Source organism: Lithohypha guttulata (assembly GCF_036872675.1).
Source record: "Lithohypha guttulata strain CCFEE 5908 chromosome Unknown scaffold_1, whole genome shotgun sequence".
NCBI classification, from domain to species: domain Eukaryota; kingdom Fungi; phylum Ascomycota; class Eurotiomycetes; order Chaetothyriales; family Trichomeriaceae; genus Lithohypha; species Lithohypha guttulata.
In genome coordinates, this window is record NW_027042750.1 from 160942 (window position 1) to 186697 (window position 25756).

General features: G+C 49.4%; 7 protein-coding genes across 7 annotated transcripts; 2 read left to right on the forward strand and 5 right to left on the reverse strand.

Annotated features, from left to right (window-relative positions):
* Positions 1-1447: 1447 nt before the first annotated feature.
* On the reverse strand, positions 1448-5179 carry LTR64_000057 (uncharacterized protein; the record flags this gene model as incomplete). Its single annotated transcript, XM_064894443.1, has 1 exon — positions 1448-5179. One exon carries the CDS (start codon positions 5177-5179, stop codon positions 1448-1450), a length of 3732 nt encoding a protein of 1243 aa, XP_064757130.1.
* Positions 5180-5837: 658 nt separating this feature from the next.
* LTR64_000058 (uncharacterized protein) lies at positions 5838-8891 on the forward strand (the record flags this gene model as incomplete). Its single annotated transcript, XM_064894444.1, has 2 exons — positions 5838-6031; positions 6083-8891. 2 exons carry the CDS (start codon positions 5838-5840, stop codon positions 8889-8891), a joined length of 3003 nt encoding a protein of 1000 aa, XP_064757131.1.
* Positions 8892-9615: 724 nt separating this feature from the next.
* On the reverse strand, positions 9616-11868 carry LTR64_000059 (uncharacterized protein; the record flags this gene model as incomplete). The annotated part of the gene is made up of 2 exons (XM_064894445.1): positions 9616-11502; positions 11563-11868. The coding sequence occupies 2 exons, from the start codon at positions 11866-11868 to the stop codon at positions 9616-9618; spliced, it is 2193 nt and encodes a 730-aa protein (XP_064757132.1).
* Positions 11869-13942: 2074 nt separating this feature from the next.
* LTR64_000060 (uncharacterized protein) lies at positions 13943-14753 on the reverse strand (the record flags this gene model as incomplete). Its single annotated transcript, XM_064894446.1, has 3 exons — positions 13943-14380; positions 14428-14502; positions 14574-14753. 3 exons carry the CDS (start codon positions 14751-14753, stop codon positions 13943-13945), a joined length of 693 nt encoding a protein of 230 aa, XP_064757133.1.
* A 3545-nt stretch (positions 14754-18298) lies between these two features.
* On the forward strand, positions 18299-20740 carry IME2 (Serine/threonine protein kinase; the record flags this gene model as incomplete). Its single annotated transcript, XM_064894447.1, has 3 exons — positions 18299-18463; positions 18513-19262; positions 19313-20740. 3 exons carry the CDS (start codon positions 18299-18301, stop codon positions 20738-20740), a joined length of 2343 nt encoding a protein of 780 aa, XP_064757134.1.
* Positions 20741-22681: 1941 nt separating this feature from the next.
* Positions 22682-23215, reverse strand: LTR64_000062 (uncharacterized protein; the record flags this gene model as incomplete). Its single annotated transcript, XM_064894448.1, has 1 exon — positions 22682-23215. One exon carries the CDS (start codon positions 23213-23215, stop codon positions 22682-22684), a length of 534 nt encoding a protein of 177 aa, XP_064757135.1.
* A 132-nt stretch (positions 23216-23347) lies between these two features.
* On the reverse strand, positions 23348-25414 carry LTR64_000063 (uncharacterized protein; the record flags this gene model as incomplete). The annotated part of the gene is made up of 1 exon (XM_064894449.1): positions 23348-25414. One exon carries the CDS (start codon positions 25412-25414, stop codon positions 23348-23350), a length of 2067 nt encoding a protein of 688 aa, XP_064757136.1.
* Positions 25415-25756: the final 342 nt, after the last annotated feature.

Below are 25756 nucleotides of genomic sequence, written 5' to 3' on the forward strand. Positions count from 1 at the left end.
AACCAAAAAATATCTAGCAAGACTGAATACAACGTGAGAATTTGCTGGCGGTAGTACTGTGGCATCAACAACTTCGACAGCTTACCAGTGAACCAGAAATCCTGAACGACATAACCACCCTGATGTGGTCGAGATTTCGCGAAGATCTTGTAGTAGTCCCCACATGCACGCAAAACACAGCGCGTCGAGGAGTTCACCATTTCCTGGCACGAAAGCGTGGTCACTAAACATGCCAAATTCAATAGGTTCGGCAGATGAGTGGGATGGCGGAAGTGTCCTATACTAGGAGTAGTCGTGATGCAGGTTTCTCAGGTCGACCTAGCTGATCACTAGGGTGGAACATGGCAGCACGTCGACGAGCGCAAGTTTGAGTGCCCTGAAAGTATTGACAGGGCTTCCTCGTGAGCAGATGATGTGGTGTTGCTGCAGCCGAGTGCTGTGAAGTCCAAGTAGTCTTTGTCGAGATAACGTCAACCCGGAGGTAGCACGTGATCTGATTCATTTTAAGCCGTACACCAGTAGGGGACACGATTCATTCGAGTTGCCTGAGGCATCAGCCCCAGTTCAAAGAGCTCGATTGGTCCGACATCTCTTCTTTCGAGATTTGATGCCTCAAGCAACTTCAATGCATTGTGTCCCTTACTGGTGGTACTAGACCCAGTATCGTAGTCAGATTCATGCAACCTAATAAATATTGGAGAATACAGCTAGAAATGTATGACCAGAGACAGAGCGATACATGACCTGAAACAAGTAACGTAGTACACGTGAGTCTACTTGCTTGATTGCACGTCATTTCATTAATGCTCGAAAATAAATGCTAAGGATAGAATAACCTCCTAAGACTTTGAGCAAGAGCCACTACGGTTCTGCTGAATCAGTAACAGGAGCGAGCAACGTAAACCAGCAAAGCAACGCCGTGTCTATGAATGCATGTAAGACTCGATAAAGTGTAGGTCGAAGGAGTCCGAGGGCAATTTTTTGCACGTGCGAACCGATAGTGTAACTCCGGAATATAACACTTCGTCGTGTTCGATATCTTACCGTGGCCTCTTCTGTGTAACATCATATCTGCTGGTCACAGCTCGAGTGTAGTTATTGTTCGTGGTTTCCAAACGCACGTCGATAATTTTCTTCGACGACTGAAAAGTGGCAATTTCCAGATCCAGCTGAACTGGTCCGATATTGGGCGCTTAACACAGGACTACGGATCTGCCGTTATGGCGTGAGCTTGAAATGACGACACATGCCCACAATGACCGGTGCCTGGGTAGGTTCAAGCTCAATCCCAGAAGCTGGAAGTGGTCCTCATCTTGTGGTCTTCTAATCTGGATTCGAGAGGCTTTATTAAGGTACTTGGCTCTGGTGCGTCAAATCCTGTCGTACTTGCAAGCAGCTACACCGTACTCCGCCACACCACACAACATATGACTCTGGTTCGTCGGTTTCATTCGTCATGTGATTCGTCTCTGTTCTGTTTCTCCATCAAAAGGCCCCGCACAACCTTCACATCGACAGGCTTCCGTAAATAGAGATCAAACCCAGAGTTTTCGACCTCGTCTTGTGCTTTTCCACTGGCCAGTCCTGTGATAGCAGCAATATAACTCTTTTCTTTCTTAGTTTTCAGGTTTTGTTCCCGCTCGTATCTCCTGATCTCGCGGGTAGCCTGGAAGCCATCCATAACAGGCATTGAAAGGTCCATGAGGATCAGTGCGATCTTTCTACCTGCCCTGTGCAGTGTTATGTATTTGTCTAAGGCTTCTTTACCGTTAGCGGCAGTCTCGTATTCAGTGTCGGTAAGCTTGAGACGTTTCACACAAGCCACCAGAATACGAAGGTTTATATCGTTATCGTCAACGAGCAGTATAACATTCTTTTTCGATGGTATAGCTAGATTTTCAGTAGTTGTATCTTTCTGGGTAACGTGGGGGGTCGAAGAAACTTCAGTATTAGCTGCGGCACTTGAGCTTCTTGACAGAGCCGAAGATGGACGGCGATCTGACTCAGTAGAATCGTATGTGACAGATTGAGCTTGGTCTTCTGGCAGCTTCGACGGAGGGAGCGTTTGTCTAGAGCTTGACCGATTCGAGTTTGATGCCAAGGGTTCTGTTACTAGATGTCGTAGTAGACTTGCGAGTCTGCCAGGCCCGATCGGTGGTAAAGCAGACACAAATCTAGCATTCTGGACTTTGTCTTCAAGGCCTCTTCCATCAATACCGACTACCAATAGGTTCTTGCCAGCATGATCGTATTTGCTCAGGTTATTCTCCAGCGTACGCTCCTCCACCACGCAAATATCACAATCACTCTCGTCAGTCTGCTGCAATTCAAACCATTCAGTCAAGAGGCTAGCGAACGACGTTCGGACCGATAGCAACGCCTTCGCGCGAGGATCTAGGATTCCAGTCGGTTGCTCGTCTATGGGCGGCAAGTCATTGAAGCCTGCGAACGCAAACGTTCGACCTCGCACAAGTTGCACAGTCTCTGCTCTAAGAGCTTCGGAAGCCGTATACGACGTCGATTCGGAATCGTTCTCGGTAGCTGTAAGAGGTATAGAAACTATGATTTCAGTGCCAATTCCAACTTCGCTGTTAACCTCCATGGTTCCCTTGAGTGACGACACGATTTGATGTACCATGCTGAGTCCGAGGCCAGTGCCCTGGGAGAGGTTGTTTTCTTGGGCAAAGGGTGTGTACAACCGATGTCGTAGATAAGATTCAGAGATACCTTGTCCCGTATCGGTGATTTTGAGATCAGCATAAAACTTTCCGGGCTTGCGAGGCCTTTCACTCACGCTGAAAGCAATATCAATATGACCCGCTTGAGTATACTTCAACGAATTTCCGACAAGGTTCATTATAATGCGTCTCCACGCGCCAACTTCGGTATCGAAGAGCCACGTTTTACTAGGCTCGATGTGCAAGATTGTCGGAACGGTCAGCTTTAACGTGTTGCCTTGAACACCGGAAGGAGAGGGCATGCCTGATGGAGACCACCGTTTAGGCTGTAGCATCTGATTGCTACCGGCGCCCATGCTCGCAGTCGTGTCTTCGACGATCGACAATAGATTAACTTCTGTAACAAGACTATGTGTCTCTGGTTTTGTGCCTCTATTGCCCGTCCTGGCTTTTGTGTCGTCTCGTTTGACTTTACTTTTTGTGAAACGATTGATCTTTGCATGATCCAATAGATGGTCCATGACATCTAGCAGGCTACGTCCACAACTGTCAATCATAGTGATGAACTCTTTTTGCTTTGGATAAATTTCGGCTTCGGAGAGGAGTTGTGTACAGGCTAGGATGCCATGCAACGGCGATCGGAGTTCGTGGCTGATGGAGGAGATAAAGTCCGACTTTGCCTTGTCGACCGCTAGTGCTTCGAGTCGCATGACTTCACACATAATACTGTTGGCAAAGCCTGAAACATAGACCAGCTCATGTGGTTGAAGTGCTCGGTGAGCGTCACAGGTAAAACCAAGAAAGGCGGCATATGTCTGCTGTTGCTCATTGTCGTAGAGTGGACAGAAGACGAGACTTCGTGCGGCGGGGAACATTTCAAAGAGTGTACTTGACGCCTTGCTGCTTCTAGATTTGAGTTTCGACTTTGTGTTTCGTGGCCTGTTGTCGGGTTCGTCACCAGAAGAGACACATCCATACTGATCAAAGTGGAAGATGTGACCCTCGGGATACTTTGTGGAGAGTACAGATAAAAGCTCCGCAGTGATGGTAAGGTAGGGTATGGTGGTAGCGGTGCCTGCAAGGCTAGAATTGGTGCGAGTGGCGAAGCCAAGACGATGACACAAGACACCACTAGATTGTGAGGACGAGCTCCTGGATCCTTGCGGACTACCATCAGACAGCTCGTCAGTCTGAGTCTCTGACTCGCTTGGGGTAGTGGATTCGTGTTTGGTACCCTTTACTCTTTTCGGCATGATGCCTCTAGCTTTACCACTCCTAAACCTTTCGTTCTGTGGTACTTCCAGGAAGCATGTTGCGTCTAGATCCATGCCTTCGCGCAGCAGATTGCTCGCTCGGGAGAAGGTCTGTCGTATTTTGAGAGTGGCTGACGTGGCTGCTTCGGCACGGTCACGGGAAGGCTGTTCATCCATAGGATCAAAGCCAACCTCGACATCGGCATCGGTTCGGTGAGGGAACAACGACTCAGTCGGCGCGAGTGGGTCGACTGAGCTCATCGGTGTAGTGGCGGAATTTCGAGTACCGCTTCGGTGTTGAAGCGTGTACAGAGGATTGGAAGATTTGACAGTGCCTGAGGTGGCTCTCGAGGAAATGGCAGGAACGGTGGGAGAGGCTGGCCCCTGTTCGGTGGAGTCACTGAGTTGCAGGGATTTCAGCGACGGCTCTGTTGGCACAATGCTCGGAATGTTGTCTCTTTCGTTGGATTCCATGGACCAATCAGACATGCTTTCTTGACCACGAATGAAGTGAGACAGGCCCTCGAGCAAGCGTTCTGCACGTCTGTGATCTTCTCTTATCCTAGAAGAACCAAGGTGACTCACGACGACATTTGCGACCTCTTGCAGTTTCTTGATGTCTTTCGGGGTTGTGGGACGTGTTTTAGGGTCAACGACGCAGATGGAACCTATCACAAAGCCGGTTGGAGAGAGCAGCGGAACTTCGAGATAGTATCGCAGGAGAGGAGGAAGGGCAGCCAGAACAGGAGAGTTCTTTGTCACGCCCTCCTGAAGGAGATCTTCAATGAGGACATGGCTTCTCTGTGCCACATTGTTGGGTTCGGTAAACTCGATCTTCTCCGTGCCCGTAAAGGCAGCTATGGTTCGTGGACAGACTCCAGCGTCGAGAGGAAGAGGAGCGACACCAACGACCAGTTGATCGTCGACATCGTGGTCATCGGAGTCGAAGAGAGAGATGGAAGAGGTAGCTTCAGCTATGATGTACTGGTACCTGTCGTCGATCATCGAGATGTATGAGCGTTGACATTTAAGCTTGAGGGCAGCGAGCTGGGCGAAAGAGGTGAGGGCGCCGTCCGTGGACAGGCAAGGGGTTGATATGCCTGCTGCCGCCGATCGGGACACATGGTCGCGAGAGAAAACAGTGCCATCGCTGTTGTCTTGTCGCTGTGGCAGAGCGCAGTAATACCTTGACAGATTACGAACACGCAGTCGTTCCTGGATGCTCTGAGACGTGGCAGCAGCCGCCATTCAGACGGGTGGCAGCAGAGGGCTGGAACACGCTATCGATCACGCCACAGACGAGGAAGACGACAGGATGCGATTTCCGAGCCCATGGCCTCGGAACGTGAACGCAGCCTCAACAACAGAGGAAGAGTGGCAAATGCCGAGAAAGTACTTGTGCAGAAGATAGGTGTGGCCCGCTCGGACAATCGAGAATCTGGCTCTCGAGATGGAGTTCAAAGCTCCATGCAGGGAACGATTCACGCCACCAATCAAATACCGATTTAAGTAAAGTGATTGTCCAAAAGCCTAGTCACGTGGGCTCACAGATCGAATCTAGATTTTCTCTGTACCTTTTTAGTAGCCGGCATGCATACGACAATGCTCAGTCCAGCTGCGGATATCTGTTTCTCTCGTATTGGTGTCGAGAAAGCTACAACGTCGGCTACACTTGTCCGCACTGCTAGCCCCTTGGAGATTAGCACCATCGATGGGCCCAAACCTAGTACGTTATTCACCAAATTTTCCTGTGGACACAATCTGTAGATAACCTTGACACAAGGAAGCAGACCGAGCTTGGCCGGTTGATTCAGACGCTCCTCGGCAATCGTGCTTGAAAGCTCGCATTGAGTGTCTCAGGCCGACGGCTTGTTTCACTCAAGGTGTAGCACGTCGCGTCTTACGAATGAATGAGTCAGTAGTTGTCCCAGTGTCCTCAGACGACTGGGCTGCTCTCTTGCCAGACACAGATCATGCACGTCTCTTTAGGTCGACTAACTGGAGTGCGACAGACCTGGGCCCTCTGAGCATATGGCCTTTCGAGCTGCGTCTATACACGATCCAAGCCTTTGGCGACGTGAATCCTGTGAATATTTGGTGGTACTGCCGCCTCACATCGTTCTTCCTGTACACATGTTGACTTATTGGAAGGGGTCCCGGCTTGACGGCTATCTACAATGATGCCTACGTTCCCTTCACGGGGGACAGGCACCCAGCATCTCTGGGTGCCAACTTCAACAACATCTTCGCCGAGGTTGCCCATCTCATCCAGCCACTATTCGATCAGGCTCGTGCGACCAGGAAAGCCACTATCTTGGCCGAGATGCCCTTGACCCTCAGACGAACTCTTGTCAACGAAGAGACCTGGTTCGATGCAACCTTGGTGCCCGTTGTATCGCACGATGGTCTAGTAGCCGGTATCTACAACACTGCCCACGAAAAGACACGTCAGAAACTAACTGACCGTCGGTCGCATATGTTGAACCAGATCTCAACGCCATCCACCCACTTTACGAGTACGACCGTCTACACACATATTGCTGACTGCCTTGCGACCAACAATCACGACATTCCCTTCGCCTTGCTCTATGCTGTCCAGACCGAGTCCGCCGATGGCAACCATGAATTGGAGTTACGTGCTTCAGTTGGTCTGTCACTGACACATCCCACCAAAGTAGATGACGGCGATGCTATGCTGCCCTTTCTTCGGTCTGTCGAGCAGAAACCTATGACCGCATCCTTTTACGATGACTTTGGTGGCATCGACTGGGGAAGTGTGGAGTGGAGAGGACATCAGGAGCCGCCCCAAGTCTTCAGTGTAATTCCAATCACGGGCGCTGAGAGGCCTCATGGATATATTGTTGTTGGTAGCAATCCTCATCGGCCCATTGACGACGACTATACCAATTTCGTCTCCGACTTACAGAGGCACATCACCACGGCCATCGTCGCCAGCATCAGCGTCGAGGAATCATTAATACGAAATGCCCGCTTGGAAGCTCAACTCGCCGAACGTGAGCGTCAAGTGAGGTACATGGCTCAGCATGCCGACATATGCATGATGCAACTTGGTCCAAACGGCACTCTTGCATGGGCAAATGAGCGCTACCATACCGTGGTGAGCCCAGGAAAGGAGAACATGCCCAAGGAAACTTTTATCCCTTCAGATCAGATCTTTGACGGCGACGTAATACCAGCCAAAGAAGCTTGGCAGCAAGTGCTAAGCGGCGAAAAAGTCAATGCCAAAGAACTTAGATTGCAACGCAAGTATGTCCCACCCGTCGGCGCTGCCGTGCATTCTACCATCCTTTTATCAGCTTTTCCATACATGGAGTACAACGAAGTCAAGTCTGTCATGGCTTGTATGACTGATGTCAGCCAACTAAAATGGGCGGAGAGCTGGCAGGCCCAACTGGCCGAGGACGCCAAAGAAGCGAAAAGACAGCAATCAGAATTTACAGATTCTATATCACATGAAATACGCAACCCTCTCTCGGCCATACTCCAGCTTGCGGATGATATCTCGCGATGTTGCGATGCTCCGTTGCCAACAATGAAAGACTGCATGGATCGTCTGGCCGAGACGGTCGAAGCAGCACAAACTATCGTCATTTGCGCGAAACACCAGAAGCGCATAGTGGATGACGTCTTAACCCTCTCGAGACTGGACATGGGTTCAATTACACTCAAACCGACATCTTCGCGTCCACAAGATCTTGTTCAGGAGACTCTGCGTATTTTCGAAGCTGAAGCCAAGGCCAATTCAATCTTCTTGAATTCAACACAAGAACCGTCCCTAGCAAAGTACATTGCTCATCAGCAAGTCATGTGTGATTGGTTACGAGTCAGTCAAGTGCTCATAAACTTGATCTCCAACGCCATGAAATTTACAAAGCAGGAGGATCGTCGGGTCGTACATGTGACCTATGGAGCTGCATTACTAGATCCACAAAGGGCCTTTCCCAATCAAGTTTCGTGGGCATCACATCGCACGCCAACACATGAGGATAAGATAACCGGAAAGCAGTGGGGAGACGGCACACGAGTTTTCCTCACTTTTTCTGTTGAGGATACAGGACCAGGCATGACAGCAAAGGAGATGACCAGGATTTTCAAACGGTTTCAGCAGGCTTCCGCAAAAACGTCCATTCAGTACGGAGGGTCCGGTCTCGGCCTCTTCATCTCTCACGATCTCATCAAGAAACAGGGTGGACAGATAGGCGCCATCTCAACACCAGGTAAAGGAAGCGCATTCGTCTTCTATGTCATAGGACGCCTCACGACAGGGCCTTCACTATCACCAGCAGCAGCACAGGTATCAGGATCAACACAACATCTATCCAACGGCATCAACTCCCTGAACGCCTCTGCCATCAAAAGTCCTGAAGCCATCTCTACACCTTCGCCCACGACCCAACCCGCCAAGCCGAAACTCAAGACGAGGACAACCCAACCACCACCACAATCAAACCTCCACCTTCTCCTCGTCGAAGACAATCAAATCAACCAACAGATTCTCCGACGTCAACTGCAAAAAGCCGGCTGTACAGTCCACGTCGCCAACCACGGCCTCGAAGCCCTCGCCGTCTTACGTACCTCCTCACTCTGGCGTCCCAACTCCTCTACCTCCAATAGCAGCGCACCTCCCACCTCCTCCCTTCCACACATCGACGCCATCCTCATGGACTGGGAAATGCCCATCATGGACGGTCTAACATGCACATCCGAGATTCGGCGGCTCGAAGCAGAAGGGATGTTCATTGTGCATCCAGAAGTCATCGCCGTGACCGCGAATGCGAGGCCGGAACAAGTCAGAACCGCGACGGAGGCAGGTGTAGACTGGTTGGTGCCGAAGCCGTTTACAGTGGCGCAAATACTCGAGGTCGTGAATACGAGGCTGAAAGCGCGGAAGGAGGGAAAGCAGCAAGCGGAAGGAGAGGGAGCAACAGATAAAGTATAGAAACTTCGACATCTTTTCGTGCATACGCGAATCATTTCACGTCTTACGATACATGCCAAGGATTCATAAAGCAGGTACGTCCCGGGACGTGGCAGACTGTTTTGCGACAGCACAGCACGGCGTGACTTAGTCTAATGATAGGTATCGAACCTGCTACTAGTATAGATCAAAGACAATGCTTAGACACGCGTACTCTATCATCTGAACCAAGCCGTACCCAGCTTCTAACGTGCTTACGAGTTGATCTGGCTGGCGGAACCCTCCTAAACTTGCGCTTCTAGTCTTCTGTCTCAACCGAAACCGAAACAAAGACTAACGAAGCACAGGCGACGCGAGAAGCACTTGCTAAACTGTATGAGCAACCGTACCCTGGACATATTTCATAGCACGATTTATGTTCTCCGTGGCTTTCGTATCGAACACTTCAACATCGCATCTCCTTCTACTTGCTCGCAAATGTTATGAAGCGATTGTCGAGAGAAGAAGAATATATTGTTGGATGTAATCAATAGATACAAGACTACAACTATCTCATCCATTCCAGCTCATAACTCATTATTCTTGAATTGATAATCTCAAAACGGGGGGGGTATCTAAAACGTTCAAAAATATCCAAACATCATCAAAATATCTGCAAGAAAACAGAAAGATAATGTACAATTTAGCCTCAACCGGTTTCTGCCAAAGGAAACGTATATCTGACATATTTGGGAGCGGCGTCACGTTACTCCCTGCGATATGCCGATGGTGGGTATTGATAAGGACCACCACCAGCATGACCTGTACTATTTGCTGCTGCATAGGCCTGCTGGCGGTATGTGTCGTCGAAGTAGGGTCGGCCGTCTGCACCGGCATTGCTAGCGAGTCGAGGTCGTGGGACTCTGACAGGTTCGTGATCGCGACCTCGACTTCGTTCGCGGTCAGTGACGATCTTCCTAGGGTCCATGCGAGGATCGTAAGTAGATTGTCGAGTAACGTACTCGTATCTCTCTGGTGCTGTTGGTTGGTAAGTAGACGAGTTGCTAAGATCAGGGGCGGTGGCACGTGGTTGTTGTGCTTCAAACCCACTCTTGTTCAGTGAAGGGGAGCGCTTAGGATGATATCGTGTACTTCCTTCGTTGACGTATGTGCTATTGCTTCGGCTGCGTCTAATGGGATGTGGTTGGGCGTAAGCACTGTTACTTCTTGATCTTTGCAACGGAACGCCATCATAGGTTTCGGGTACTGGTTGAACAGTACGAGATCTGGTTAGGTCGTATCCATCCTGGACTGGTGGTTGTGGCTTGCCAGGCTTTTGTTGGTGAACGGCGACTGGAGGAGCCATACGAGGCTTCGAAGAGTTGTTGACACTCTTACGTCGACTAAGACCATTTGTGCCTGGCAAGTCAACTTGTGTCATCTTCTCGTCACCAGAGCCGATGTCGTAGCTCTTCCCCACCCCAGGTTGCACAGCGTATGGCTTCCTTTCCCTTTCAACAAGTGATGGCTGAGGTGTAGGCACATCAGATCCTTCGTCTTCAATCGAGGTCACTGATTGTGCTTTACCGGTCCGTGCGTCAGTCGGCGGCATTGTCCTAGATGTGATCGAGTCTGCGTTGGACGCGAAAGACGTTCGATTGCTAGCAGGTATATGAGTTGACAATAAGTTGGACTCATCTTCGGCATCTTCCACTGTAGGCGCTGGTGGTGCTTCACTCCGTCGAGGACTCAGTGGAGGTTCTGATGGTGCTATTGTGCTATATCGGTGATTATCGACTTGCACTTTGCAATGAGTTGCCATTAGTTCGACCAGCTTAGCAGCTGTAGCCTCGTCACCACTAGCTGGAAGCGATTTTCGCGAAATGGCTGCAGGAAACCGTTGACCTCTCTCCTCAGGATGGTTGATTGCCATAGTGCGTAGAATCTTGGTCAGACGTTCGAATTCGTGGTCGGGGTGAGCTCGGATGAGAAGAGCCATCCATGTGGCGAAACCAACAGGTGTCATACCGGGTATATCAGGTCTGGCATCCGGTGCGGGTTGAATGAGGTGGTGTTGTACACTGACACTCGGATCCCTCAACAGTCTCGAGATCGAGGAAGTTTTGTCGTCGAATACCAACTTCCATGGATATAATTCCGGCCTCTCTTCTAGTCGATTCCTCTCGTAAAAGTTCTGAAGTTTGTCAGGTGTAACTACCAGGCTGTACTTCGGTTCGTACTCTTCGATCAGGTAATTGGCAATTCCACGAAGGAAGCAAGTAAGACGCTCAGTTTCGTTCCCCTGCTCGTCGAATAACTGACCCCAGTGTTTTTCGAGGACAGTGACATCTGGGTTGCTTGCCTCTCTTCTCGGTGGTTCCAGTCGAGTCGACATCGCATCTGAATCGCTCAAGATGGCTTCATCGTTGCTGACGCGGCTGAAGGGCGACACGTCTCTCCGGCGACCAGTTTTGTAACCGTGTATATTCAGTCCTGACGTTCCAGACATCGTCGTTGCCGGATATGCATCAACCAATTGGTCGTCTGCACGATCTGGCGACGGCGGTGTGTAGACTGCTCGGCGATCCATTGGTGGTGAACTTTGGAAAGACGAAGCGCTATCTGCCTGTTCCATAGCAGGCGCCAAAGGAGGCTGGACAGGCTGTGTTAATGGTGACGCGGTAACTGCATGCGCCTGAAGCTCTTTAATTACGCTTTGCGTGATGAGTTGTATCAGGTCTGGAGACATGCTACTATCCGTCTGATGAAAGGCTGAGGCAACGGCATTCTTTATAGGCTGACGTGGAGGATTGTAGGACGATGACGGTAGTGTCATTCCCGAAGAGCCATTTGGATTGTTGTATTGTCGAGGTTGCGTGTCTGTGTAAGCAGGACTAGATATTGACGAGACAATGCCATTTCTCGATGTTCCAGGGTCCTGCACGTGTAGCGACAGACGGTCACCACGTCTGTTCGACCCATCAGGTGGAGGGAAACTATGAGTCTCGTCAGAGGACATGACTAAGTTCCTCGTCTAGATTTGAGCGCGACCGCTTGACACATAAGAGTCTGACCTGCTTCAATGGTGGTTTCTGAAATTCCCTGCGCGACAGCGACTTGTGAATGCACAAACGTAAGTCGCAGTATTGACTAGCAGAGGGTGTGACGACGAGATGTATCTGAGTGCACCAAGGTCTTATGAGTGAGTGCCGTATTGCGATTTGTCGCGCAAGCGTAACATTCTTCTGCTCTGCCTACTATGCAGGGCAACGACAATAGGCGAGTAGAGGCTTCTGTCTATGCAGACTCGTCGACTAACTGACCGCGTTTGAAGAATGCACGAATGACGGGCAGTCCCTGGAGTTGTGAAGCCGAGTCCTCAAACGTTATCCCGGCTGAACTGTCAATAATTAGAGTGGAGTGAGAGACGGCTTGATTCGTCGCATGCCAACCGGGCAGAAACGTTGTGAAAGAGGCAGAGCTATTCGGCTTCTCTGGAAATGTTACATGGGAATCATGCGAAGTTTCAAGATGGCCGACAGTTCCAAAGTTGATGTTTCCAGCTTGCCTCGCCTGCAATTATGAGTCGTTGTTGATTATAACGATAACTGCGATCGAAGCCTATACACAAAGTGTATGACGACGAATGTACAGATCGTCAATTGAAGACAGTTGTACCTCACACTTCCCGGTGGTTGGTCGCGACAATGGAGGATTGGAAAGAGAATGGGAAACGACGCTGTGGCATAGCATTACGTCGATATTGAAAGACCAAAGCTTGACTGAAGCCGCTAGATTCGGCAGCCACCTGTCACATCGCTGCAATCTGGCACTGGCTGATAAGTCGGAGATCCACCAAGTCCTTTCCACAACTCGCTAGGACAAGAAGGGTAGATCAGTAAGAAAGTGGCAGTTGAAGGTCACTCCACCTAGCCTGAAAGACAGAGTGTGAACCGCAAAACCACAGACGATCTTGTTCATGAAGTGTTACTCAAGATAACCAACTTCACTGTTCCGCGATCAGGATCTTGTGGTGCGCTGTTCTCGTCTACCGTTGAGCTGTGCGACAATATGTAGTGTGCAGACGCGAAGACGGACACTCTTGTTGTGGCTTTGCTGGACGAAGCCGTTTGAAGAAACTGGGTTTCTTGCGAGCCAGGGCAAGGTTCCGGGACAGCGCAACGTCATAAAATTAGCCGCAGCCGCTACGTATGAGCTTTCCAAAACGCCGACGTTGTGAATTGTGTTGATCACAAGACCTCGGGCCTGACTTTTGCAGACGACTGTGTCGCGTTCACTATTAGCATTTCTCTCCTTTCAAGTCGTGCTGTAAATTTAGTTAAGCCTTTCTTCGACGGTGGCAAGTATTTGCACTGTGCATATGCATCGACGTGGTATGATCACCACGAATCTAGCAATCGAGAGCAACAAATTCCGAAGCAGAAGCATTACAAGTGGCGGGCGATAGTCCCGGGTTGGGCTATAATGCTGTGCAGGACAAAGATAACGATACGAAAGATCGAGCCAGTGTCGTAGCCAACCACTACCCATACAAAATGAGATCACGACCAGCATTGACCCAGCAGCGCCCAGCATAGAGAGGCTGTTCGTTGCATACCAAATCCCGCCAAGTATTGCTCCTCAGACTGCGGCAGCCGACAACAATGCTATGCAAGTCATCAGGCGGGAATTGTCATTCTGATACAACTAGCAGCCTGACTCGCCGTGTCTCATAGAACTTTCCCTGTTTACTGACGATCGTGAATTCGATCTCGTTGCGTTCATCGAAGAAGTATACTAGGTACGACTATCAGTCCTCCCGTGTTCGAGACTTCTCGTGAGGTGAGCTGGACTAAATATTGCTTTTCAGTACTGAGCTTGGGGTTGCCTTCATCTTTGTTGGCGAAATGAGAGCAATAGGACTTTGCTCCTCGAACTATTGCCCCGACTCATTGGGACACTCTCGACTTCCAGGCTCGGTTGTTTCGAACCCCTGAAATAGTGGATGTTGCTCCGAAGAGGTCGACATGAACTCCTTTTTTGCTGCGTCAACGACCACCAGATTCGCGAATATACGACATGTTTCGAGGCCTTCAGTATGGATCATCCGAATCTTCGTCATCTCTATCGCTCACCTCCAGTTCAAGGTTTTCCTCATCTTCCCTCGCCCTTCTGTTCTCTCGCTCCAGCGATGCCAACGCTTTTTCCTCTACAGTCGGGCGTTCGGCTTTGGACTTGGCAAAACGTTGACTATCTCGGGAACCGGCGCTCGAGTAGTTTCGCATACGGTCATCAACTCGAAAGTTGTCCCAGCCGGAATTTGTCGTCTGTCTTGTGCCTCGAGAAAAGGTCTCTGACATGGCAGATCCATTCAAACTGATTTCGTCGTTGTTGCCATCGTTCCAGTCCCAGCTTCCTGGATTGGTATCGGTCTCGTATCGCTCTGATCGTGCTTGTGAAAGCCGAGAGGCCTCAAGTCTACTGGGTACAGTGGAGGCGGAATATGTGTTGGTGGTAGCGAGGCCGAGTTCCTAGTGAATAGAATGAGTACGTACTTCACGTTGCAATGGCTTCTTACCTTTCGCTTCAAGTCTTGCATGATCTCAACCTCTTGGACTTCTTTGTCGTGATCTGCTTCACGGTCCTGCTTCTCCTGTGAGCATTCCCAGCAGTGCTTTCGACATTATTAGCACGTTGGCAATTTCGTCAAGATGGTGGACATACAGCATCATCTGGTTTTTTGCGTTGTGCTTTGGAGAAGAAATCTAGTGCTTTGACCTTGTTGCACATGACGCATTTCATCTCGTCCCTACTCCGGGGACTGCATGCCATGCACATTGGCAGCTTGATTGGAGCCTTTGGGTTTCGTCGATTAGCGGCCTGTGATGCTTTGAACTTGTCCATCGCCGTGCTCGAGAAGCGCACTTCCAAAAGCTTTTTGTTGCAGCTGACGCATTGGTATCTGCGACCGCAATTAGAAGAGTTCACGCTCATTAGCTGGATGCATACTTATTCTGGAGTTTGTCCGACATTTCGAGGGACAATGGAAGTAAACAGAGCGTGGCTCTTGCTGAAGACGAGGATTAGACCGATATCTCACTCGACTAGTGGGTTGAGAGTGTCCTAGATATTTTGTGGTTATGGTTTTGTGTTGCGAAGATTGTCACTGTGCTAGATGGTCGTAGTCAATGTTACAACTGTCAATTTTATTCGGCGGTACTCATTTAGCGGAGATACGAAATTTGATAACTTGCATCAAGCAGAACATTGGTTGGAATTGTGAGAAAAGAGTGATGTTTGCAGAGACATGTGGATTCTTTCCAATGCTTTGTGCAGAGGTCTATACCGACATTGCGATTGTTGTACGCTCAAGTGAAGGCAAGCATGATTGTCTTTTGAAGTGGGCAGTCGCGTGCGGGGTGGCAGTCGCGTCGTCGCTGCCTCTTACAACCACGATAAGCAACACTTCACTTGAAACACATCTACACATTTATCTCAGATCATACCATACTGGCGCCGTTGTTGCGTCTACAAGAAAGCTCAATGTGAAAGTCTCGTCGTGACAACATTTTGGACAGACTGTGACGCACATCGAGCACAAAGGTTATGAAATGGCCCTGCTTTGATCCCAACACTGGGATATAGACAGCTGGTGACCCTGTACTGTGGCCTTGGGAGTGTAAGGGCTTGATCTATCACAATCAATATTGGACTAATGGTTGGGCCATGTTTTTCGAGCTCAGAACTGCTAGGTATGATTTACGTCGCGATGGTCTGCTAGGCATGAAAACTCATTCTTTGTTGCTGTAGCATATTGCTTCTGGTCCTTCATTCACTCAAGATAGCACATAATCTCACATGTGCGATGATGACCTATGTGTCTTCCTTGTGTAGGGGCCAGTGAAACACGTTCGACGAAACAATTAAGCCAGCCGAACCAACCATTTGTTTCTCAGAGATTAGATCGTCAGAGCCTAAAGAGCAAATTTGGCAAAACGGAGGCTAGGAGACGAGCCACATGTCCGCCCGCAGGTGCATTGATAGCCAAAAGCTTAAAATCATCTGGCGAAAGGAAGTCGGAATGGTGACAATTAGTTCTATAGACATAAATGACACCTGGACTTCTCAAGATTGCTCAATGTCGCGAGTTGCGCTCTCTGGAATTAAATGTGCAAGTAGATAGCCAGAGAAAGGTTGAAGACACAGCAATATTTCCCACGAAGAATGCTGCACCTAGACCGAGCATCTCGCCCGCTGCAACGTGGCAAGCTACTGCATCGCTGCACAATTCCAACTACTGCGGTACAGCTGCAGCGGATCGTATTGTTTTTTAGCCGACCTCGATCTCCTTTGCGCTGCTGCGAATGAGGGACCGTCGAAGCGATCCTTAGCCTTCAACACAACACCAGACGTCCAAAAGTACTTGTATTGTAGTGGTAGGTGCTCTATTATACGCTCACATCATGCATCTTCGTCACAGTTCCGTATTTGATAGGCACGGACTTCAAGTCAGAGTCGTCCCGTGACGTTGCGATCCATGCAGCTAAAATAACAAAGTTACAAAGACCCACGTCATTGAATCTCAGCTTCAGCTTCAGGATGGATAGCTTTTATTTGGGTCGCGACTTCTGCAAAACACTTGACGTGCATATTGCGGTGTAGTCACCGTCCTTTTACAGATGGATGCGCACGAAAACAACCAGGTTCAAAGTCGTGTGCCAATACGAAATATATGCTTGTAGAGTACTACGATACTCTGCACGAGCGTAAGCTTTCGGACATTTCTATCCCTTGTTGCCAACTTTGAACCTGTTCCGAACACGTACGGCCAGATCTTGCACTCTGATGGCTTGCATGTCGTATCTCCTGATCCCTGCCTCATGCATACATACTCTCTGCCGTGAGCCTTGATCATCATTCTATCCGACAAATATGTTCATGTCATTGTGGACCAAAGGGTCGCTCCCAGAAGGGTCTTTGTTGCTCAGGATAAGTCAGTCGCGGGGCCGTGGCTCAAAGGCGAGCATCTCAGGGGCCTGTGCCAGCTCCTTGTGCACGATTGAGAAGAGTCAAATTGGCAAAAGAAGCTTGGCAGCCACGATATGAAAGCTGTTGCGTTAGCTGTTGATACAGTCTACGCTAGATACTTTCTTGGTGCCAGGAACAAGTTTAACGCAGAGCTCGAAGCCGGGGAAAGGATGATCGGATCACTAGCTTTGAGGCCGGGTGAGAAGCCGCCACAAAATAGTTCAGTAATGCTCCAAGCTCAACAGGTCCCAATCGTTCCTGCTTTTGCTGCAATTAGGCGTTCTTCTAGCCTTGGGTTTCATGCAACTAAGCGGCCCCAGGAACATGGCGGCTGCACCACTCAAATTTCGCTCATCGAGACTCGCACTCCACACCACTTGTCTCATTGGTACCAAGTCTTTCCTGGTGCTCCGTGCTTACTTCGCGCGCAAGACGTGGTTGATTCAGCCATCTCCCCGTTGACTGGCGGTGTTTCTGACCTCCATGACACCGTTGCTGCTATGGCCATCTGAGGCACTTCTAACAGGCTTTTGACCGACAAGCCGATACACAACTAAGGTAAACACGGGTTCCGTATACTGGCGAATCTCAGCACAGCGACAACGCACTGTCTCGTAAAACAACAGCACCACCCTTAGTCGCTCTTTCAATACAGACCTCAATGTTGCAGCATCGACAAGCGCGTCCTTACACCATCAAATCGTCACGTTGATCACTGGACGAACCTCGCTGTATACGAAGGACAATTTCCTTACCCTGTCCAAGGTTACTCCTTGTCTTATTGAGCGCGCGACGGGCCTCATATCCGTGTTGCATTGCTTCTCGCTTTTTGCAAGCGTCACCTCACGACGACGACCCTTTCCTTCGAACACGGGCTCGCTTTACCGATAATTCGCTCTTTCGTCGTCCACTATCGATCATCTTACTTTAGCTCGTCACCGTGCTAACACGCCCGAGCGAAAGGAGAGAGTGCCACATCCACTTTCCGGTCCTGACCCCTGCGGATCCGCCAACGTCAATCGACCTGGTGCCCATCCGCTAGAAGACTACTCCGTACCTCACCTGCTTCCACCAGGCCTAGCTCCTCGCATCTTCCCTCACTACTACGGGCTCGAATTTCGACGTCGATCTTACCTCCCTTACCATTTACCTCACCGTTCTCACCTCACCACGTTCGTTACTACTGTAACACCTTGAAACTCCTCGATCATCTACATCGATACCCGAGACCTGCGACCACTTGACAGGACAAGTGACTATCTGAGACAACGACCGACCAGCAAAGCACCAGACTTTGACGACAAGAATGACAAGGTTATAGGAGCTTTGTAGCCGCATACTGATCGGTTCCCCTCGGATCAGCCAAAGTCAGTCTGACGTTGCGTTGAGAATTGTAGCATTCATCACAGCCACTGCACAACATGACTGTCATACAGGATTACAGTCAAAGGTCATCGTCGCATGTGAACATGGCGCTCGAGGACAGGTTCGAAGTCCTGAGGGATATTGGCGATGGAAGTTTTGGAAGTGTAGCACTGGCGCGTGTCAAGGGGAATGGATCAAACATTGCACGACGTGGGACCATGGTGAGCTCTCCGGAGGCTCGCTGCAACCACACCAGCTAACACACGACAGATTGCAATCAAAACCATGAAGAAGACCTTCGAATCTCTAGCTCCCTGCCTTGAACTGCGCGAGGTCATCTTCCTCAAGACACTTCCGACCCATCCTCACCTCGTCGGAGCCCTCGATATCTTTCTCGACCCCTACAGCAAGAAGTTACATATTTGCATGGAGTATATGGACGGCAATTTGTATCAGTTAATGAAGGCAAGAGATCATAAATGCATGGACATACGAAGCGTGAAGAGCATACTATACCAGATCCTGTCTGGCCTCGATCATATCCACGCCCACAACTTTTTTCACCGAGACATCAAGCCAGAGAACATTCTCGTCTCCTCCTCCGCACCAGCCGATTCATCGTCTTCCTTCAGCCGATACTCTTCACTTGTAACGCCACCATCCACACCTCCTGCATATTCGATCAAGATCGCCGACTTTGGTCTTGCCCGAGAGACCCAATCAAGGTTGCCATACACTACATATGTTTCCACAAGATGGTACAGGGCTCCGGAAGTCCTATTACGAGCTGGCGAGTACTCTGCGCCAGTGGACATGTGGGCTATCGGTGCCATGGCTGTCGAAATCGCTACTCTCAAACCGTTGTTCCCTGGCGGTAATGAAGTTGATCAAGTGTGGAGAGTGTGTGAGATCATGGGCAGTCCTGGAAACTGGTATACGAAAAATGGAAGCAAGGTTGGAGGTGGTGAGTGGCGAGATGGCACACGTCTAGCCCAAAAGCTCGGCTTCTCTTTCCCCAAGGTAAGCTATCTCGTTTTGTGCAGCAATACCAAAGACTAACTTTACCCCAGATGGCACCTCATGCCATGGATACTATCCTCCAGCCTCCCCAATGGCCAGCATCCTTTGCCTCATTCGTTACTTGGTGTCTGATGTGGGATCCGAGGAACAGACCAACATCTTTACAGGCCATGGAGCACGAGTTCTTTACTGACGCTGTCGACCCACTCAGACCGAAGAGCTCGTCACGTCTTCTTGGCCGGAAACATTCAGACCTCAGCTTCAGGTCGAAAGAGGCTGAGCCTGTGCTTACGTCGAAACCATCTTGGTTCAGACGGTCGCTGGTTGCTCGGGAAAGTGCACCTGCTGTGCCCTTACATAAGCCAGCTCCCTCAACACATACAGAAGTCACAAATGGAAAGCAAAGGCCGCCTGCCAATAAAAGGGCTACGTGGCAAGGTACGCCAGCATCAGGTGCTCCTATGCCTATTCTACCCTCAATCAAGCCGATTTCCCCTATTCCGAACACTGTCAACGCTCAAGCAGAACAATCTGCGTCACAAAAGGCGGAGAGAAAAGTGTCAGTGTCATCAGAGGAAAGGAAGAAAATTGGTCGACAGTTATCTGTTAACTCTCATGGCAACCACTACCCTGATGTGCACAGGGCAGAAGCAGAGAAGGCACTCAATGGTCAAAGTGGCCTGGTATCACCACCGTCTGGGCAGAAAGAGAGCTTCTTTTCACATCTACGCAAGAGAGCTAGAAGATTTTCCGGTCGTCATGGCCTTGCATCCCCGAATGGTGACGATATCGAAGCGCAGGCAGCCACAGCACCTTGGTCTAACAGATCGTCAATGGTTGTTGACAAAATAATACCCGAAGCACATACAGACTTCTTTGACCTCGACAAGGCTCTTCAGAGCGTGCGATACAGTCTGGAAAAGGCTGAGGAACAACGGTTACTACCACAAGCACCTGCAGTTCAAAAACCAGGTCAAGGCACACTCAAGCGAACTCACTCCCTGCAAAGGTCACGATCACAAAAGCTGGCTGACGAGCTTGTCTCCGCGAATCAGGCTACTGGCCGTCCAAGACGAACGTTACATCTTTCGGGCAATCCAGTGCAGCAGTACGATATCCCAGCCGAAGAAGACGAGTTACTTGATGAAGTGTTGGTAAGCGCTCGTCGTGCTGCAAGACGACTTAATCTTGACTCATCACCACAGAAGCCGGTCCACCGTGCTGCTTACAACATGCCGAGTGATCCTGCTCTCCATAATGCGTATATGACGCCATCGCACTCTGCTAATCGAGACGGAGTCCAGTTTGGCTATTCGTCTCAGACGCCTTCTCAACCTATGAACATCGTCCAACAAAAACATGAGGAACTGGCCCCGTCGCATTGGCCAACACCTCCTTACGAAGAGCCAGATCCTTCCTGGGCTGCTCGCACCGCAGCACAGATTTTCTCCTTGAATTCAGCATCGGCATATAGATAATACCTCACTTTCGCTTTACGGCCATTTCATTGGAACACATACACAGCAAAAAGTTCATTGGACAAAACTCTTCGCATCATCATAACATAGACCTCCATCACATCAATGATATCCATGTACGAAAAAGCTAAAGGGCGAGCATGTTCTCAACATTACGGAGGCGTTTTACATTCTGAAGTGATACGAGTACTTCGAAGCTCGAAGACTTGCACTCGTCTGGCCGGTTCGAGGTTTCTGTAATAGGTATTACGCTCGTTTTTCGGTTTACGATACTCACTTTTCCATTGCGTTTGCTTCACAATATTGGGAGTAGTGGCGGATGCTGGATTTCAGACTATATTGCATGTGTTTTGCCTGATGGTCAAGACTGGGAGATAAATTCTCCTCTGAAACTGCATCTCGCTGTGGGTAGGAAGAGGGACACTTGTACAGACACAGAATACAGGATATAGACAGCATGTACCGGTATAGGGCAGGAAATTTAAGGACTGTAAGCATGGGAGCATAGGAGCAGTGTACAGCAAGATATCGAATTCGAACTATACTATGCAGTAACTAGTCCTTTGCCTATGTATTCATTAGTATTTTGAACCTGCTATCTTTGTCAAGTCACGTCATACACACGTTTGAGGGTGTCATGCTCTTAGGGACGTCGTCTCCAAGGTAACACCACTCAGTCGATCTCGCGAGCAGACAATATGGTAGTGTAGGCTACATAGTACTTAAAGTGTGTCATAGCGGTTGTTATCATACCAATAGCCAGAAGGAGGAAAGATTTACAGAATATTCCTTTCCCATGATTTGTGTCGATAAAGGATACTTTTTTGTTAAGTCGATACGACCGATTAGTGATGCTGCCAGGAGCTTAAATCGGTCGTGATGCTTTGGGAGTGGGTTGGTTTGCATAATGATGGGGATATGGTATGCTCTGCCGGGTCCAAGAGTTGGTGTGTCATTGTGTGAGTGTGGTGTACATATTGTTAGGTTGACGTTCTGGCGTAATGCGATGAGACAATTGATGATGTTGCTATTTGTCGGAACCGGGCACCCTTTGAAACTTGGAGGGCGTGATCTTCGAGTAGTTTGACCACTTTCTCTCGTCTACTGACCTGTTCGTGTCCAGCAAGACAGACTACCTCATGTGTCTTTTCACCTTCTGAACCCTCATACTCGTACTGCGCCGAATTTTCATACTTTTTTGCACAGCTTCACGATATTCCTCCTGTGCTATCTGTAGAGCGGGACCGAAGTCGATGTTCCCTATCTCCAGTAGCAGTCCCACCACTAATGTCCTTCTTGTCGACCTCGATGCTTCCATGCTGTATCAAGTAGCTTGATACACCTTCTCTCCCGCTACTCGCCGCGTAGGATAGTGGCATTTGACCATTTTTGTCTCTCGAGTTTGGGTGCACGTCATTTCGGTAGGCAAGCAGCTGTACTATCTCATCGTGTTCATTCTCCCTGCCAGTGCTAATGGTGTTCGCCTCGCCGCCATCTATCGCTGGAGTCGTGAGACGACAAGCCTGACCACAAAGATTCGTGGCCACCACTATGAGTACACGACCTACCAAAGCTTCTTCGAGAAGAACACATCCTGGCTTTTGGTGGCTGTCAATTATGTCACCGTTGTGCTCACCGCTATGCAAAGTCGGACTAGCGACGGAACAATTTCGAGATGACGAAAGATTCAATCGGGCTTCGTATGGGTTTCACTGTCTTTGCGATCGTTGCGCCCCTAAGCGTACTGTTCTTGATCTGCCTTGTGCTTTAGTACTTATGCTGTTCAATTTGTCCTATGCTCTCGAGAGCCGCAAAAGAGCCAAAAGTTCTTAGTACCTCTTCATGTTGTGATACGGCAATGGCAGAGAAGAGTGCCGGGCAAAGTAGCCGATATGTCGCTAGATATCTAATCACTTGATGGTTAGGAGAAGGAGGTGGACCCTAAGAGAGGATCGTATGGGTCGAGGCACAATGGCCGTCGGGACCGTGTTGACTCCGTGCCAGACTCTCAGGCGCAAGATATGTCTGCACCATTCTTTCTGCTTTCGACAATTCGACCTTGAGTGCCCAGAAGTTTGTTCTCACACGGGAAGCTTTTGTGCCGTGAGGTTTATTCAAAGTTGCGAACAAATTATGCACTGCTTGAAGTGCGTTTCCGTCCTTGCCAGACTGACGTGGATCTGCTCCAGCTTCAAGTGCGATCATGAACTTTTGCACTCTGTTACCGATGCGCCACTCTTCGTCGCATGCTAATATTGAATTGAGTAGTGGTTCACCCTCCAAGCGATCTTCGGTCTTCTCACCGTGACTGAGGAGAAACCGTAGTGCCGACGCCAAGATATCATTTTGCTGGCTTCGATCATCGAAGGCTACCCAGTGTTGCAGAAATGTTGTACCGAGTCGTTTGTGCTCCTCCGTTCTGCAATCGTCAGCATGACAGAGCAGTCTCGCACTAGCATGCGAAGAGATAATCATATTGAAGAAAGACTCTTCAACATTTTTCCCGAGTCGAAAGAACAAACACTTGTGTGATCCTCCGAAGAGAGCTCCAGACGATAATAGTCGCTGTAGAAGTGGAAAATAATTCCGATCAGAACTATTGTAAAGTTATTTCTTCCAGACCTGATCGAAGGTTGCCTGAATTCTTAACTCGTTTCCAGTTCGCCGTTCATCAAAAAGGTCGTTGTGCAGAAGAACTTGGGGCATGCCATGGCTGATTGAGACAACGCCATCCCAACCAATACGATCCACATATCCATGCAACTGCATCTCTAAAGAGTAGGCGCATCGATTCTCGTATGGGAACAAATGAGTCTGCGTCTTTCGACGCTTAGCATCGATGTAGCTTCGATGATAGCAGATAGCTTGGTGGAACTGCATCAGATTGGTCTCCATCATGGCGCCAAGCCTGCGCAACACCACAGTATCCAAGAAAGCGAGATTCCGGGCTTCTGAAAGTAAATTCTGCACACTCAATAGTAGCAAGGGTGTCCAAGGTGACCAGCAGCTCAGGAGATCCAGGAGATCGTCTGCTAAGTCGTCGACGCTTTCGTCATTGCTGTAAGTCGCTAAATGGCACATCCTTGTGGCAAAGCTTTGGACAGACAACATGTCACCGTCGTTATCTTTGTTGTTATTGTTATCAAACCTATTGAACAAGGCATGTTCCATTTCGTCAAGGTATATATTGACCCAGAGATTGCTAGGTTCAGGTGTCGCCAGAAACGTAGGCACCTGGTCCTCCAGCCAAGGGTTCTCGGTGAGGTAAGACTTCAGGGTTTCGTGTGTTAGTGAGGCCACACAAACCTCGCCTCTTCGTATGACGAGTTGTTCCTTTTCAATGGCCACGAAAGGGATCAGGTCTAGATTGACCTCGTTGTGGTCTTGCTTAAGGTCGTCGATTAGTGTTTCATCACCGGCGCTCAAATCAACGAAGTCGCCCAGAATGCTGAAAATCCTGTTCTCCAGCTCACTCTCGTCGTCAAGATTGATAGGCAGTATCTGAAACTCTTCCGTTGTGACCTGCCGCCGTGAAAAAGCGTCGACTGCGATATAGAGCTCGCGCACTGGAATTTGCTGAGCATTTGAACACATCAATAGGTACAGAATGATTGCTGCCTCTTGCATCATGGTCTGTGGGATCTGGTCCAGCACACGCTGGTACATTTCTTCAACTTCTTTTGGCATCTGATCGAGCTGTGCTTCAAGTGCAGCAATAGACTTGCCACGTAGTAGGTCTTGCAGTAGCTCATCCACTGCCAGGCGAGCCCACAGAAAGACACCTTGTGCCTCTCCCCTGATCTTTTCGCTCAGAGCCTTGGGTAGGCCTGTGCGTGCTCCGAGCCTATTACTTTGAAATTGTGCCTGGGTGTACAACCTGATGCTCTCGTCGTTGTAGTCCTGTACAGATAGACTGGCATACTTCGAAAAACTGTTGATGAAGATATCATAAGGTCGACTAGCGAGACAGATTTTGAAACCGGCTCTATCCTCGAGCTTGTGAATCGTCTCTACAAGACCTGCACCAGACCCTTCAAACTCATCCATACCATCGATAAATGCACAGATCCTACAGGAAGCTTTGTCGGTGAGCTCGCAAATATAGTCAAGACATGATGGCAAGTCGAGACTTAGAAGCCCGCCAGGCGATAGCTGATCGCCAATAAAGTCCGAGCACTGCTTAAGCAGCTGGTATAGCATGCTCCTCAACATGCCTTCTAGGCTGTTCCCGATGGCAGCACCCGCACGAAAGTCGAAGAAGAAGTGCACCACAGCCCATTGATCGCCTGTCTGTTGTAGGAGCTGCTTAGTCTTTCGGCTATCTGCAACGTGCTTCATTAATGTCGATTTACCAGATCCTGCACGTCCAGTGATCCAGAAGAAGCTCTCATCACCACAGAGCCAAACTGAAAACTCAGTGCGATACACCCATTGGACGTACTCGGGTGAAGTAGCTCCCGCGTCGATCTGTGCCTTTCTTGTATTCATGCTGTCGAAGTATAGCGCTCGCAGTGTGGCATTCCAATTCACATCGCCACCAGGACGCAGCCGGTTATTGCCGGAGGAGGCTACATTACCCAATATGGGGCAAGCATTTCCGTAGACATATATGTCGCCGTAGCTGTTGGATTTGTCGTCTGACCGTCGTATGGTTGATTCTTGATAGGACGACATCGCAAGTCTTTCAATAATGTTAACTCAACATTGGTAAGATAATTTCGCGACGACAGGCACCTGTAAAGATGGAGTTGCAAGATAGATCGTCGACAAGATGGAACCTCTCTTACGAACAGATCCCGAAAAAACTGGATACCGGAGGACGACGACTATAGAATGGTCGAGCCTGCTCTTTCTGGAGCTTGCTCCAGAGATATCCAGATTCGAGCCATGGTCGTGAGCACAGTCTGCAGAGACCCGCCCCCGCTAAAAACAGACCATGGCTTCGCATTGAGGTCGAGGTTGAGGCTGTATCGGAAGCAATGTCTGTAAAGAAGAAGAATTGGCGAGAACTTCCTT